This window comes from Engystomops pustulosus, chromosome 8 (genome assembly GCF_040894005.1).
Source record: "Engystomops pustulosus chromosome 8, aEngPut4.maternal, whole genome shotgun sequence".
In the NCBI taxonomy this organism is placed as follows: Eukaryota; Metazoa; Chordata; class Amphibia; order Anura; family Leptodactylidae; genus Engystomops; species Engystomops pustulosus.
The window spans coordinates 108,590,976-108,608,773 of NC_092418.1; the positions used below are offsets into that span (position 1 = coordinate 108,590,976).

Sequence of the window (17,798 nt, forward strand, 5' to 3'; positions counted from 1 at the left end):
ATTTGCATATTAATTAACCCATATTAACTCTAATTATTCTGGGAAATTATCAAATAAATTGAATTTTCTAATTTTAACCTTTCTTTTGCTTGACGCGTGGCGGAGGCTGAGAGGATGCACCGGACCATCTCACCTGGACAGCGGCCCTAGGACGGTGCCCTCCATGACCCCGCGGCTATTACCCACCCGATCCAACCGGGGGGCGGCCCAAAGAGCTTTTGTGCCTCTATTATTTTTTTTTTTTGGCTTGTGCACTCGCCGGGTCTCAGTACATTTGCTGTGAGGTGGAACATGTGTGTGTGTGCGAGCACAGATGGTGGGTTTGTACGGGGTGACGAGAGGTGGTACCTCCGAACAGTTGAACAAACCTTACTTTTTTCAGCCTGTTGTTTAGGCCTGAGCAAATAAATGGAGTTTAATTCAATTAGAGCCCGGCTTTAGTCGTTGCCTCATGACAGAAATGATTCAATATTTCGACCCCCCCCCCCCCTTTTCCGACATCCCTCCACCTCTCCCCAGCCTTTTCCCCTCCGCATTGTTTAATTTACACATCGCTGCCTCCGTCGCCTTTGTGCCCTGTTTAGAGTGACCATAATGCATTGAGCTTTTTTTGTCTGTGCTATGTCACCGTCCCTGTCTGGCTTTGTCCATTGTGAGGTACGACGATGCCTCCCGTTTCGAGGGGGGAAAAACAGGAAGGTTTCAATGCTCCGCACAAAATTTGACGGGTGACCAATATATAAACACTTGTCAAAGGCGAGATGGAAACGGAGCATCCAAAAAAGTTCCTTCAAACTCACTTGATTAAACATCAAATAGACCAAAAATTTCCTCCCCTTCAACTTCGACCCCCCCCCCGCCTTAAAACCATAAAAAGTTGATGTCTTAAATAGCAGGATCATTCGAGGTACAGTTCATGACCCGCAATAGTCTTCCAATGAAGGAACTGCGAGGATTTGCATGAAAATAACTCAACCCCAATATCATTAAGAGCTGGAAAACCTTTTCCTTTAAGAACAAGCAAGACCCTCATTTCCACCTTAATGGTTTCACCTCCCCCTGTTTTTTAACCATTCAGGTGATCAGCTCACCCCAGCTGACTGGGCAAAAGGAAAAAAAAAAAAACCTAGAGAAATCCTTTTCCTTTTACTAATGGGCAGCAGGACACCAGAGCCCGTTACCTGAAGCTAACATTTGTCAGTAACAACTGCTGCCGGTGGTAGGAAGGGGGGAGCTCAAGATGAACAGGAGGAAATGTAACTTCCCACTGTATGGAGCAAGCAAAAGGAAAAAAGGATTCTTATCCATGGAACATAAACGATTACTACCTAAGAGATATGTCAAAATAGAAGATGAAGGATCCTCAGCCAAAGGTAGGAGGACTCAACGAGAACTTCATGCACATCACCCTCACGTCACCATCATGTAGATTGCGCTTACTATAGATGGGACATGTGGAAGATCAAACATATTGTAGACCCTTCCTACTAGATTAATAGTAGATCACGCATTATGTAGATCAACCCAACTGTCAGTCAACCCTAGTAAAGATTGTACATCATCTACTGTATCCATCTTGTAGAGTCATTCTACTATAGCTAAGTTGAAGTCATCTCTACTGTTGACTTATCCAGATTAATATTGGAGTTACTATAGATTTACCCTCTTCTGGGGCTTCAGCTTAGTCGTAATCCTACTGTAGATACCTTTTATAAAACCTACTGTAGATCAGCTCGACTGTAGATGATCTTTATAGAAGAAGCCTGCTATGGATCGGTCGTAGTGTAGAAAGACTCTACAGTAGGTCAGACCAGCTTGTTTGGAGCAGTACTTTGGAGTAAAGTCATTGTAGATCATCCCTACTGTGGAGGGTCATCATGGACCATCAGTTCTACTATAGATCAGTCGTACCATAGATCAATCCAACCATATACTGTAGATACCTTTTATAAAACCTACTGTAGATCAGCTCGATTGTAGATGATCTTTATAGAAGAAGCCTGCTATGGATCGGTCGTGGTGTAGAAAGACTCTACAGTAGGTCTGACCAGCTTGTTTGGTGGATTTAGCACTACTTTGGATTAAAGTCATTGTAGATCATCCCTACTGTGGAGGGTCATCATGGACCATCAGGTCTTCTATAGATCAGTCATATCATAGATCAATCCAACCATATACAGTCGATTACAGTAACAGATCACCTTCATGTTGATCTACTGTAGTTTATCCTTCAAACCTTACTAGGTCGAAGCTATTTTAGATCAACCATCCAGTAGATCTATTCTAACTCTAAACAAGACCTAAAGAAGATCAAACTGTACTACTGGAGATACAAATTTTGGCAGATTTACCCTAATTCTGATCTTCTGTAGATCAACTGTGGATCAATCCTATGATAGATCATCCCTACTGTGGAGGGTTATCGTGGACCATCGGTTCTACTATAGATCAGTCGTACCATAAATCCAACCATATACAGTCGATTACAGTAACAGATCACCTTCATGTTGATCTACTGTAGCTTAATCCTTCAAACCTTAGTAGATCGAAGCTATTTTAGATCAACCATCCTGTAGATCTATTCTAACTCTAAACAAGACCTAAAGTAGATCAAACTGTACTACTGGAGATACAAATTTTGGCAGATTTACCCTAATTCTGATCTTCTGTAGATCAACCCTACTCCGGATCAATCCTATGGTAGATCATCTTCTCTTTGGTCCACATGGAAGATCTACTCTACTATAGACTATGTTAGATGAAGAGTATTATAGACAAAGTTTACTGTATACATCAAGCCAGTTCTTCAGAATTGACACTACCCTCTTTCCTTATATAGTATCGTTGAGTCTGAGATCTGGTCGAGGCGCAAAACCTCCATGCGCTGAAGTAAGATTTCAGTACAAGAGCCACAGGAGGATGAGTAAAGGTCTGAGGTTTTGGAGGTTGCTCCTGTCTCAGGCTCGCACTTTTATTGTGTAATCTTTCGGAGAGGAAGGTATTAGACACAATAACTTTCACAAGGACGCCGTTTCCTCATAATTTCTCTCCTCGTTGGGTCGTCAAGGTTTTAAGTCCAAGGTTTTTAAAACGTAACTCTAGACAAGGTCCCAGCACTGGATAACAAAGTACAAGCGGCTATGAATATACATTTGTGTATCTACTGATTATATAGTTACAGTCATCTGTGTATTATTCTAGAAATAGCCGGAGGTGAGAGATTACATCTTATAATGTCTTGGAAAAGTTTTGGTGCGATGGATAAACATCGGTAACAAGAATTTTACTGACAGTGGAGCCACTTAGTCTTTATGGAGGGATCCAAATTATGGAATGTGTCTCCAACCATCTATCTATCTATCTATCTATCTATCTATCTATCTCCTATCTATCTATCTATCTATCTATCTATCTATCTATCTATCACCTATCTATCTATCTATCTATCTATCTATCTATCTATCTATCTATCTATCCTATATCTATCTATCTATCCTATATCTATCTATCTATTATCTATCTATCTATCTATCTATCTATCTATCTATCTATCTATCTATCTATCTATCCTATATCTATCTATCTATCTATCTATCTATCTATCTATCCTATATCTATCTATCTATCTATCTATCTATCTATCTATCTATCTATCCTATATCTATCTATCTATCTATCTATCTATCTATCTATCTATCTATCTATCTATCTATCTATCTATCTATCCTATATCTATCTATCTATCCTATATCTATCTATCTATTATCTATCTATCTATCTATCCTATATCTATCTATCTATCTATCTATCTATCTATCTATCTATCTATCTATCGCATATCTATCTATCATTATCTATCTATCTCATATCTATCTATCATTATCTATCTATCTCATATCTATCTATCTATCTATCTATCTATCTATCTATCTATCTATCTATCTATCTATCTATCTATCCTATATCTATCTATCTATCTATCTATCTCATATCTATCTATCTCATATCTATCTATCTCATATCTATCTATCTCATATCTATCTATCTATCTATCTATCTATCTATCATTATCTATCTATCATTATCTATCTATCTCATATCTATCTATCTCATATCTATCTATCTCATATCTATCTATCTCATATCTATCTATCTCATATCTATCTATCTCATATCTATCTATCTCATATCTATCTATCTCATATCTATCTATCTCCTATCTATCTCCTATCTATCTATCTATCTATCTATCATTATCTATCATTATCTATCTATCTATCTATCATTATCTATCATTATCTATCTATCTATCTATCTGTCTATCTGTCTATCTATTGCTTTGTGTAGTTTCCTCACTTGTTAGTGAACTTTGTGCATCCACTGTAACTTCCAGCCCTGTGGCCGTGGTCGGGTTATTATGATAATGTGTAGGAAGTCCTGTGCTTTTCACTTTGTATTTCTGCGGCATTCGAGCTATTGTTCTCCTCCAAGTTCAATGTATGTGCATTTCAGCAGAAGTAATGAGTAGTACAGGGCAATGTGTTGTGTTAATTACTATGTTTATTCACAATGCACAATTTTTACACATGCCGGATAATGCAGGGGGGGGTAGCTGGTAGCTGAGACTGGAATTAATAGATTAAGCGATTGCCACTCCAGGAAGTTCTGTGCAGAGTATCTTCTCCATACCCCATTACACAAGTTACTTAGCATGTTGGCTGCATTCTCCTGCTGCCCATCCATTCTCACCGCCGTGTAAAAGTGTTACCTTTTTCTGGCTCTTTACACCTAGGTACTTACTGTATACTGCGAAAAAAGCAATTTACCTTCAGCAAATACACACAAACCTCCAGCAGCACCGGGAGGGGGGGGGGTCTTAAAGGCATATCCCACCCGTGCATGTACTACACATAAGTAATGTATAAAAGTAACAGAAACAACATAAAGCAAATAGATTCTACGTTATATATAACGACTCCGTCACCTGACGGTACAAATGATCAAGTATAAGGGGTTTGTTATGGGTCACGTTCACACGATTTGCCCATCAAAGACCTTCATGGACAAGTGATATCTGTCAGTTGAGTGCGACCGCACCTCACATCCTCCGGTCGCTTCGCAGGAGGCTTTCCACGTCGCTGGATCATGTGAGAAAGTGGCTGCTGAGTGTTCCGGATGCAGCAGAGCTGAGTTTGTCATTTGACAATATTTAGGATTTATTTGTAGTTAAACCCATCGTATAAGTGCACAAAACCGGCTCTGCTACATCGGTGCATTAAAGGCAATGGAGAACTTCACAAGCTCTTCATCGGTTCTTCCTTATACAAAGAATAAGGTGAGAATTTGTGGCTACATCATAATAGGATTTCAGGATCCTTCATAAGTAGATTTACTTCTTCTATATAAGAATGTATATACTTTTTTTATATACAACATTGTATTTTGAAGAAATTTCCTAATTTCGGCATAAAGTAGTATAAAATATCGGTTTGTGACTTCGGGAACAAACCACATGGATCACATGTCATTCTTCATCTGGAAGGAGGTTTTCCTTATACCCACAATTAGGAGCCTCCATTTAATGTAAAATTTTGTAGTATATATAGTTTTTTTTTAACATTGTGTATGGAAAAAATTCCTGAACCTGAAATTTGTCCCTTTTGACCTCTTGCGATATAATAAAATATCGGTTTGTGACTTTTGGAACAAACCACATGGATCAAATGGCATTCTTCCATCTGGAAGGAGGTTTTCCTTATACATGGAATTCGGAACTTACCTTTGGTGTGAAATTTTGTACCATTATCAAGAATTTGGAGATTTTTATACAGGGGAGATCAATGAAACACATTGGGGCTCGTTTACTTACCCGGTCCAGTCGTGATTCCGTGGCGCGTTCTCTGATGAGGATTCGGGTCTGCTGGGATTCACTAAGGCCGTGCGCCCGATATCCAGCAGGTGTCGCTGCTGTGCCGAGGTCCGCCGGAGTTCACCTTCTTCTTCCAGGTGCATGTAAGTGCGTGATCTTGCGACACAAAGCGTTTCGCGATTTTTCCGAATCCGTCGGGTTGTCCGATGGACACCCCACCCCCATTTCTGTTGCATGAAAGCTCGCGCCGATGTCACGAAATCCGATTGCGTGTGCCAAAATCCCAGTGGATTTCGGCACAAAACGGAAAAATTAGGGAAACCCGACGGAAATGCACCCGCGGAGCCCTTAGGAACATTTACACATAATTCCCTAATTTTGTCCCCTTTGACCACTAGTATATAGTAAAGGTTTGAGCCTATTGCTACAAGCCACATGGATCAAATTGCATTCTTCCATCTATAGGCAGGTATTCCTTATACATAAAATTGGGAAACCCCCATTTAACGAGAAATTTTGTAATTGTACCATTATAGAAGATTTTTGGGATCCTACCTAAGCAACTTGTAACTTATTAAATGTCTTCCATCTCATTTAAGAACACAAGTGATTGCCAATATTCAAGGGAGCCCAGTCATAATTTCTAGCATGTGGTCTTAATTCTTATTGCTGCTGCATCACCTCTTTGTAAGAAGAACTATCTGTTCCAGTGTAATCAACCCCATTTGTTGTCATGACCAGGTAAACGCTGGAGGTTTCCTGTTTAGAATAAACTGTGAAGGTGACAAATAGAAGGTTTTTATTTTTGTTGTCCCACTTTGAACCCCCTTGATGAGCCTCTTCTTCCAGGCCTGGCAATCAGTACAAATGTATCAGTATACGGCTACACAGACTGCAGTGTGACCAATCACTAATTATATTTCGGCTTCTTCTCCTCTTCTGCAAACAAAGCTTTGTTCAGATGACACACGTTGACACAAGGAGCCCTCTTCCCTCCTCCCCCCCAAGTTTCTCAAGGCGAAAAGTCACCATGATCAATACCCCATGTATTAGGAACAGATGCTTCTGTGTTCTGCAACTGACAAAAGTAACGTCCATCTGTGTGAAGGGGGCTCGCTAGGTAACATTGTTTACACCAGTCACAGATAATGGCTGAGCTACTTCAAATGTCAGACTAATTATCAGCAATACTTACTAAGTACCTCGGCCCCCGAATGTCTCCTTAATTCCTTCCAGCAGGTAAAGGTGATCCTGAAATGTCAAGCTCTGATGAGATTAAGAAAAAAGGAATCATTCGAGAAGAAATTACACCAAATGTTGAGTTTTTGATAATCAATGGGGGGGGGGGGGGTAAAAATTCAAAAAGATAACATTTAGGGAGTCTAGTGGAATATTTTTGGAATTGCACCAACTTGGAACTTGAAGAACTCTGACAAAGAAATGAACATTCCAAAAAATTCCGTAAGATTTTTTCCTTTTGGCTCCATTTTTTTTTCCCCCCCGTCAACAATTTTTTGATGGTAAACGGTGTAATAGCTTCACCATAGAGTAAACCGTTTAAGTAATGTCAAGCTGGAATACCGGGGATTGCCTGTGATTACTGCGCACAGCCTAAGCCCGCAGCCTAACAACGTCTTATCCTGTAATCGTTGGATCACATGGCAGTCTTCCATCTCTACCTGTATGAAACATAATTACAGCCGAGTTCTGGCAAAGCATCTAATGCCGCCGATTGTAATTAATTTCTCAAGATTACTGCGAGGAATTGGTTATCAATGCTGTGTTTTTGGCCATTTTTCTCCCCTCTGTTTAGTAGATATTTTTGTGTTTGTTTTTGCTTTCTTTCTTTCCTCCCCCTTCGAGAGGCATGTAGAACGTGTGTCTATTTTCAGCCAAAAACAGAGTACATCTTCCCCGCTTGTTTATTGAACTGAAGGAAAGGAATTCTTGGGGCTTCCAACTCTTTTGTGGTTACCAGAAAGTCCTTCAGCCTACACCAAACCCTCAGAACTGATCTGCCTACTATTTGTTTTAGCCTAAAGTATGAGTTTTACTTCTGGTGGATAAAATAGACACATAACCACGTATCTACATCTACCAAGTTATACCGGAACGTGTAGCCGTGTCAAGGTTGAGCTCCTTCACCCGAATGATCCAATTTTAGATTAGAGTAATACAGACAGTCCCGGGTTACATACAAGATAGGTTCCGGGGGTTTGTTCTTAAGTTGAATTTGTATGTAAGTCAAAACTGTATTTTTTATAATGGCAGATCCAGACAAAAAATGTTTTTTGCCACATTGTCAATGTAATCGGACCAAGATTTATCAATAAAGCTTCAGTTTACAGCTGATTATTGCTGCCCGGGACTATAGTAAAGGTTTCAGAGAGCTTCACCAGAGGTCACAGTGGGTAGAGGGGTCCGTCTTTAACTAGGGGTCGTCTGTAAGTCGGGTGTCCTTAAGTAGGGGACCCTCTGTATACAAAAAGTATTAAGACTAAATACAGGATCAATATTTGTGAATTCTCACAATGTTTTAACTCACGAAGCAAGTTCCAACTTTTTGGAAAAGGACAACGTTTTTGTGCTCCCATGGAAGTCAAGTCAAGTCAAAATGATCCCACTTTGTATCTCAATTCATGAGTGGGCATTAAAAATAGTAAAAGATTCCAACCTCCAAAAAGTTTTAATATCATTTTGTATTTAAGTCGACTTCCTTGAAGCTTTCTCAGAAACTGTCTGGATGATGTCTTCTTGTAGACTGGTCAAGGACGTGATATATACCAAAAATTTACCGGTAGGCGTAGAACAAGGTGCAAGGGATGACCGTTAATTGAGTAACGTTCCTCTTCTCCACTCTTCACCCAAAGTTATTTATCTGTCTTAAAGTATTTACTACCATTAGGGGAAACAGAGCAGCAGGCATGGAGCATTGTTGTCCTGTGATGGTGATGGATGTTGCGTTCCTGACCTCGTATCCTGAGACATGACTTCACTACTTGTTGAAATTGTTTTGATTTTTTTTTTTTTTTGGCTCCTCAGGGGTTTGTTGATAAATCATCTATCTATCTTTTTTTTTCCTCTTGATAAATCTTGAAGAAAACATCTCAGAGCTCCTATTGCACCGGGGAAAAAAAAAAAAAAAAAAACCTCACGTGTCACTCGGGATAGTCGACGATGGGCAAAAAGAGACCTCAAAGGACATATTTTCTTCCTGGATAAAGGCCTTTTAATGCTTGTCCAGCCTTAGATAATTTTATTCACTCCTCCTGGACCTTCCTTTATTTCTCCTGTGCCCAGAGATCACTTTTTAAGAGGTGGGTTGAAAGATTCCCAGGCCTACGGATCTTTTGTTTGCCCCCCCTCCCCGACTCAGAGCTCAGAACATTTATAAAGGGCTGTCTGTGGGTTGCTAAGAAATGGTTAAACCTTTGTCACCGAGGGAGAAAAAGATTCACAATATTGATTGTACTAAGGTATATCTGGACCACACAGCTCGAGCGGGGACGGTAGAATATCTCTCGTTTTTTTTTTTTTTTTTTTTTTTTTGTAGATCTTAGGGCATTACCCAGCCTGAACTTGTTTAAACCCTTGTGGTCACACCTCTTGAAAAGGTTTTGTTTCCCCCGTCAATTGGTATTCAAACCAGGTCAGCAGATTCTGTTTGCTGCTCCTGCAGCCGTTTTCATTTTAATTTGCACCTGTTGTGCAGTTGTTCAGAAGGCAAGTGCGGACCCGCGGATTATACAAAGATCATATTATGAGCAGATATGCACGGTGTAATCTTTTTGTCCCCAGACTCACATGACAAAAAAAAAAAAATTTATAAAATCTCTTTTTTTTTTTTTTTGTTCCATTTTTTTTCCCCTCCCTGGGAACCCGTCAAGGCAAACAGATATGACGGACCAAAAAAAAAAATATTTGTAACTAGACTTATTTCAAGAATTCTCCATTAAGAACAATCCTCTTCTGTTTTTTTTTTTTTTTTTTTTTTTTTTTTTTCTCCCTCAGTCTTTTCTGATAGTTTTCTATAATCCGATCGCTGGCAAGAGCCACTTGAGATAGCTCAGTTGATAATTTAAGTGAGGGCGGCTTTATTAGACTCCGAGAAATCAAAATGAAGCTGAAAATTGTTTTTTTTTTTTTTTCCTTTTCCTCAGTCTCCTCGAAGCCCCCCCAACACCAACCCCCTCCTCTCTGTCTCTCCCTCTCGTTCCCATGATGTCATGGTTCTGACTGTTTTTTGTGCATGTTTGTACAGAGTTAGGTTAACGTATTTTGGCAATCCCATGTGTGCGTAACGGATGGTGTGTTTCTGTAGCTGAGCTAATGCCCGGTGTTTATTACTCTAATCTTTCTTGTCTGCTGGTAAAGTGGACAATTTATGTACTATCATGTAGGCCGGGAGCCTTGTGGGGGCTGCCTAATTCAGAGACAGCCAACTTCAATAGAGTTCACAGACCTTATTTACAGGCTGTGCTTCCAGAAACATTTATGAGGAATGGATTGGGTCAGGAAGGGGCTTGTTCCTATCAGTTTGTTTTTGTGTTGCTTAAAATTCGATTGGAATTCAAAAAATTCCCCCAAATTTTTAGTTTTCAGAGTTTAGTTGTACTTCTTTCATGACTCCTCTGGACATTCACGTAACTTGTAATATGTTAAGCTTTCGATCTATTTTGGTTTTCGAAGAGTCTTTACAATGTTCTCTCCCTTTTTTTCATTCCAGTTTTGAATTACGACAATGTAGTGGACACGGGTTCGGAGACAGATGAAGACGACAAGCTTCATATTGCTGAAGATGATAGTATTATTACCACTTTGGACCAGGAAACCAGTCCAGCCAGTATGCTCAACCATGAGTCTTCTCCTCATGCCAACCAGACGTTGCTGGCCAGAGAAGAAGAGGAAGATGACTTGAGAGATGGCGGAATGGACCACAGTTGGCACAATGATGATCTCCTGAAAGCGCCTGGAGATGGCTCTGGTAAGTTCTACTCAACTCTGTTATTGGCTATTTAGACTTTGCTTATCCAAATGACTTCAGAACAAATGGAAACTTCCACCGTAATATTTGGGTGGCCGCATACTAACGCTACTGTTATTGAATGGCATTGCCTACTTTGTGATATGTTCCTTGTTGGATTTTCATGTTGGTGAAAAAATACTTGAATGTGTTAATGGCAATAAGGGAAGAAGTTTGGAATCTAAGAAACAATAAAGAAGGCTCAAATGTGTATCCAAGTGCGATGGTTATGTAAGGTTTAGTTTCAGTCTATAAATTTTTAATATAACTGACCACACACATCAGAGTTTTGGTCAAACCTTCCTTTTTTGCTAGGACTGGCCACACATCTAATCTGTATGTACTTCAACTGATGCCAGATAATAGGGGTTGACGAGGGACCGGGCTTTTGGATTTTAACATGGCGATCCTTTTTTTCTCAGGACATATACAGTATTTTTCAGACTTATAATGTATAAGCTCCATTCAGTCCCCATTGTTTTTGATAGCATTGTGTACAAGAGATCTTGGTCCAATGGCTCGTCCAATGGCACACAAGTTGGATAACCTCTCCCATACAACCCAACAAGGCCATGGGCAAAATTATCCCTTGGGATAATGTCTTCCATGTCTTCCTCAATGGCAACCAACAGTCATGAAGTAGCCTGACCCTACTGATATTTAGTAGTTGATATAACCCTACAAAAATTTTGGGTCATCTTGAGACAAAAAGTAGGATGGAATTAGTGTTAAGCTATTCACATACATCTTGTTTTTGACCAAGCTTGAACTTGAGTAAGATTACTTTTGAGTCTTTCATTTAGTCAATGATTTAACATTTTGCCCATTGTATGGGTCCAGAAAGTCCCATTTGTTTGTGCAAAAAGTCCCATTTGTTTGTGCCACCTAGAAAAAGCTGGTCATACATGATACATAGCTGGGTCAGCCGGCAGCTGTTCCTTGTGAAATCCCCAGGTATTATGTGTCCTTAAAGTGGGAAGAGGAATAAGCCATATCCAGGCACTGTGAAGGCCACTTATCTAGCTTGAGCACAAAGGATCGGACATGTCCTATCGCTCTTCCCCTCTACGTCTGTCCTCGGCATCTTGGACTGGTTGTACAGAATCCAACCATCATCTAGTCTGTACGGACAACTGTAGACAAAGATCAACTAGCAACATGAACAGTAGCATCTCCTCAACTTAGTCGGGGCAGACAGCATCTTTCAATGGAGTCAATCGTTCACGTCTACAATTTACCAGCACTGTTTGTAACCGAGCTGTCCTCAAGTCATTGAACAAATTGTAAACTGCACATTAAATTTGATATTTCATCCCCGAGGTGGGGGCAAAGTATTTCTCGAATCTCCCATAAACATTTATCGTCAAAGGCTCAAAGACCTTAAGGTTTCAGATTCTCAACTCGGGTTGGGGAGGGGGTGGGGGGGATACGGATTAAAGGGGGGGGGGGGACACCAGGCAAAGATGGAGAAAAGATAAATACGTTTAATTAGGGGGCAGAAGATGATCATTAAAGGAAGTCTGACTGCTGTAGGAGTCATTAACAATCTTAAATGAAATTTTTATTTTTATGATAGCCATTTACATGTATAATAAGAGCCAATGATTCTTAGGAGCGGGGTGACAGAAACTGAGTGTAGCGAGAAGTCGTGTAAGACATACTATCTAAATGAGCTGGCGTTAGCTATTCATACTTGTTAATGAACAAGATATGCAGAGCCATAAGAATGAATGTACTGATGGTTTAAATTTTAATATCTAGAAATCAAGGGTAAGGGCCAATTACTGGGATTTTTTACCCTTAAAGGAATAATTAATAGGGATTTAACAAATGTAGAACTTCAAACTTCTGGAGGAAAAAGAAAGAAGACGAGGAAAAAAAAGTTCTCGTTCTCTCGTTCTCAGCTCCAGGATTAGGATGAACTTGTGTGAACTATCACCAAACAGACCGCTCGTACCCCGTGTTGTGTACTTCGTAGCCGATGTATCTAATCAAGTTTTATCATTTCCAGTGGTTCTAATTCATTAGGGCTCATTTACTTACCCGGTCCTGTCGCGATCCCGCGGTGCTTTGTCCGCCGAGGATTCGGGTCTGACGCGATTCACTAAGGTCCTATTTCCAGCAGGTGTCGCTGCTGCCCCGAGGTCCGCCGGAGTTCACCTTCTTCTTCTCGGTGCATGTAAGTGCGTGATCTTGCAACACATTTTGTTTTTTTAAATTCCACGGTTTTTCTGAATCCGACGGGTTGTCCGACGGCCACGCCCTCCAATTTCTGCCGCGTGCAAGCCGGCTCAATGCGCCACAATCTGATCGCGTGCGCCAAAATCCTGGGACAATTCGGCGCAAAATTGGGAAAAACTGAAATATTCGGGAAAACCCGATGGAATCACAGTCCGCGGACCCTTAGTAAATGTGCCCCAATGTGTCATTGGTTCATTTTCGGATGGATCAGTTAGGGGGTCTAAGGTGGGGCTATATGGACGACTCTATGGGTGAGGGTAAAGCTATGGGGGACCTAAAGATATGTGCTCCATTGTTTGGGCCCGTTCCCACCTGCGTTTTGGCTTCCGTTATTTAAAGAAATGGAATGCAATTTAAACTGATATGTTTTGTTTTTTTTTTAAATTCTTATCCGCTCAAATAATAACGCAAAACGGAAGCCAATGGGAATGGACCCTTAGGCTGATTTATTACTGTTATTCACAGAGAGGTAGCAGAGAGGACTTTGTTATTTGGAACATTTTGGTTGTGATGCAAAATTTAAACGTGCACCCTATTTATGGTTTTTTATACTGCTGCACCATGGAACCCCTCACATCCATCTTCTCGTTACAACACAACTCTGAAGTAAACTAACAAATTCATCCCTGCTACATCTGCCTGTCCCCATTGTCCCCTTTAAACCTCTCATTCCCCTAAAAGATATAGGACATAACAAGCCCCTTATGCACAAGACCCCCATAACCAATGCCGGCTCCCTACTGCATCTTCTCAATGCAGCCCTTAATAAGTAAATGACACCGTCGGCTCTGCTACACCTGCATAGAGAACCCCTTTAACCCAGTTTCCTATAACTTCAAAGCTTTAGGACCTCTCGGCACACACATAGGGTCTTATCATCAAGACCCCCTGATGGAACTACAACCTGTATATCACAACGAATAGTTCAATGACAAACTCAGCTCTGCTACATCTACCTAGAAAACCCCCTTTAAACCAGTCATTCCTCATCCCTACCTCTTTCTTACAAGCTGTAGGACCTCACTGCCTCCACCAAAAATTAGGATCAATCCTGGTTGACCCTTCCACTGCCAGAGCACAGCAAATCCTCCCTTACCACCCGCCCCCACTTTTCGGTTCCGCCCTCTTGTCTTCCAACAGTTAACGGTTAAACGGTCCGGGCTGCTTGACAGCTGCTCGCTCCATGTCTGTATCCATAATTTTATTGTACCAGGGGCAGGAGAGATACTTGTGCTTTTACCTGTCTGCTCCTAATGACTGCTAATGATTTATAGGAGTTTTTTTTTTTTATTGTACTAAAAGTGCTGCGATGTGGTGCCTTGATGTCTAATGAAAAAAAAAAAAAAAAAAAAAAAAGCTTGTTGTTCCTCCCCTTCTCCCTGCGCTGAAATGGAGCCAGTGTTTACTCTGACCGGCAGATAACACGTTTTATATTTTTTTTGCCTCTTCCAATAAAATTTTTTTGTTATGCTGTTTTATGTTTCTTTATTGCTCTTTTTTTTATATCTTTATTGTTCTCTTTATGTATCTTTTATACATTTCTTCTTCTTTTTACACCGTTTCAGTTCTCTTTATGTTTTTTTTTTTACATATTTATTGTTCTTTTTATGTCTTTTTTTCTTTTTACATATTTATCTTGTAATGTGGAGAGCGCAGACATGGATTGTGGGTTGTTTAGCGGTGTTCTCTCCCTGGTGCCTGTCTGTCTCGCATGGCACCTCTGCGCATAGTTTCTCTGTGAGATAAGCCCTTCTCCTTTTGCTTACAGTGCCGTATACTTTCTCCTTTTTGTCTGCAGGATGTAGGGTTTGAACTGAAGAGGCATGTAGACTTCTTACTGTGCTTTTCCGGTTCAGGCACAATCAAAGTTTTGTGTTCGCGATTGTCCTTGACATTCCATCGTCCCACAATAGGGTGGACGCCGTGTGCTGGAATACAGAATGACATCATTATCATCATCCGCTTAAATAAATCACCTGCGCTCCGACCACATTCTGCTTAGACAAGGATTCCTCTGCCGGAGGTGGGGGGGGGGGGGTAGAGTTCTTTATTTTTGCAAACCTTTATCCCCAAGGGCGACAGGAAAACGTTTTTTACTCTTGTTTTCATAATAAATAGGCTGCGGCCTTAAAGAAGCAGGAAAAAAAACCCCACAAGAAGCGATTTGACATTTCCCAATTCGCTCCCCGCACACCTGCCGGGAAGACAAAAAGTTTGGGAAAAAGTTTAGCAGCAGTGCTAGAAATCTAAGGACAGAATTTGGTTACAATTGTATCTATATGTAGGGTTGCCTTTGCTATTTAAAAAATAACAGCTATTAGGGGTGGGACAAACAAATACTGGTCACTAATGGGGGGCGGACCGAAAAGTACTGGCCAATAATGGGGTAGAGTTAAAAACGCTGTCACTAATGGGAACAGGCTCAAACATACTGGTCACTAATTGGAGTGGACTCAAAAATACTGGACGCTAAAAGGGTGGACTCCAAAATACTGGACGTTAAAACGGGGTGGACTTAAAAATACTGGTCATTAATGGGGACAGACTTTAAAAATATTTGCCACTAAAGGGGGCAGACTCAAAGATACTGGCCACTAAAGGGGGTGGGCACAAAAAAACTGGTCACTAAGGGGGACAGGCTACAAAATATTGGTCACTAAGGGGGGGGGGGCGAGCTCAAAAATACTGGTCACTAAGGGGGACAGGCTTGAAAATACTGGTCACTAAGGGGGGACAGGCTCAAAAATACTGGTCACTAAGGGGGGACGGGCTAAAAAATACTGGTCACTAAGGGGGGGCGGGCTAAAAAAATACTGGCCACTAAGGGGGGCAGGCTCAAAAATACTGGTCACTAAGGGGGGCAGGCTAAAAAATACTGGTCACTAAGGGGGGGCAGGCTCAAAAATACTGGTCACTAAGGGGGGACAGGATCAAAAATACTGGTCACTAAGGGGGGACAGGCTCAAAAATACTGGTCACTAAAAGGGTCAGGTGCAAAAATACTGGCCATAAAAAAGAGGGCAGGACTAAAAAATGTCTCCCCCCCAGTGAAGGCTGGAACTCAGAAATACTGACCAAAATAGTATAAATAGAAAATTAGGATCATTCCCAGTTAACCCTTTCACTGCCAGAGCACCGCAAATCCTCCTGTATCCTGTTATTCCTCCTGGAATATGAATGATACAATTGACTACTGCATGTGACCATCTGAGTTGTTACATTATCTGATTACACTCTTGGTTGGATGATATCAGGCTCTGAGGGGACACATAATGTATAATATAGTTACAATATTCCAGGAGGAATAACAGAGGGAATGTAACATTGTTGTGTTACCCGCACAGATATGTTCATGTATCGTGTAGCACAAAACTGTTAGGATTCTAAAATAGAACCCTAGTTAACCCTTTAGAGTGGAGGGGCTCTTACCACCTCTGTGATCCCCAGGGCCACGTGAGCGCTCAGGAATCCTGCATGCCACGAGCTCATCACCTGGGAAATGAAAGTCATGTAGTCAGCAATAATCCTATGAGTGTCCGGCAGAATTCACACCGCATGGTGGACAGGCAGCGAAGGCCGATCCGTTTTCCTCCCTTTAAGAAACTAATGAAATCACATTCTTACCTTAAAGTCTCATAACTTACCTTATTCAGACTGTTCTTTTTCCAATTAAATAATAGGGACCAGGGTTATATTCACATTGGGAGGCACCAGGCACCAGTCTACACTCTTAGGTTTATCAGTATCGATAGACATGAATGTATTATGGGTTATAATTTTGTTTCTGCAGGGTGGTCACAGAGCTGTGTCTTTAAGAGGGCAACGTAACTTTAAAGGTGATGGAAATCTGCATTAGGCGCCTATCTATAATGTATTATTTGGGGGAAAAATGCCTTTAAAGAAGACCTCACACTTGTGGACCTTAAGTCAGGGGTGTAACTTTAGGGCTCAATAGGAGTCTTATGAGGCCTTAAAGGGGACCATTCAGCATGTCACACATGTGGAGATAAACATACCCTGCTGCGGGGGGGCTTGATACGCAGATTCAGAGACTGTTTGAATTTTCTTTCTAGCCCCCACGGTTGCTGAGATATCAGTCCCAGTATTGAAGCTTTATAATACTCTCCACTGTCACAGAGGAGATGCTGAAGCAGAGGAGGGGGGCGTGTGTTATGATAAACCCGCCCCCTCCCAGCGCCTCATCATATACTGGGACTGATTTCTCTGCAACTGTGGGGGTTAGAAAAAAAATTCAAAGTGCCCCCGAATCTGTGTATCTGCCCCTTCAGCATGGTATGTTTATCTCCTCATGTGTGAGGAAGTGAAAGATCCCCTTTAAGGCCTCATAAGACTCTTATTGCCGGGGTGCACCCTTAAGTTACACCCCTGACTTGAGAAAGGGTGAGTTTGTATCCATATACGGATGTATAACCTAGACATGGAATGAGATATAAGTGACCTACAGGACAACCCCCACCCATGCCAGGGTGGAGGACCCCTTTAATAGGGTTAATGAAGTCCTATATACTGTCTATAAGTAGCTGCAGCAGAGTTTGTGAATTGGGGATATTCCAAACCCATGAACTTCTCCTTACTTATTCATATGTAAAAAACAAGTAAGGAAATACACAAAAAACATCTTTAGTATCACCAGTATTATGCAAA

At 41.0% G+C, this 17,798-nt stretch overlaps 1 protein-coding gene across 3 annotated transcripts in view; it reads left to right on the forward strand.

The window, feature by feature from the left end:
* ZEB2 (zinc finger E-box binding homeobox 2) overlaps positions 1 to 17,798 on the forward strand; it is a 112,164-nt gene that overhangs the window by 77,081 nt on the left and 17,285 nt on the right. For all 3 annotated transcript variants that reach the window (XM_072122210.1, XM_072122211.1, XM_072122212.1), the window contains one exon: positions 10,596 to 10,853. In XM_072122210.1, coding sequence (XP_071978311.1) covers positions 10,596 to 10,853 — 258 coding nt within the window. The remainder of the gene's footprint in view (positions 1 to 10,595; positions 10,854 to 17,798) is intronic.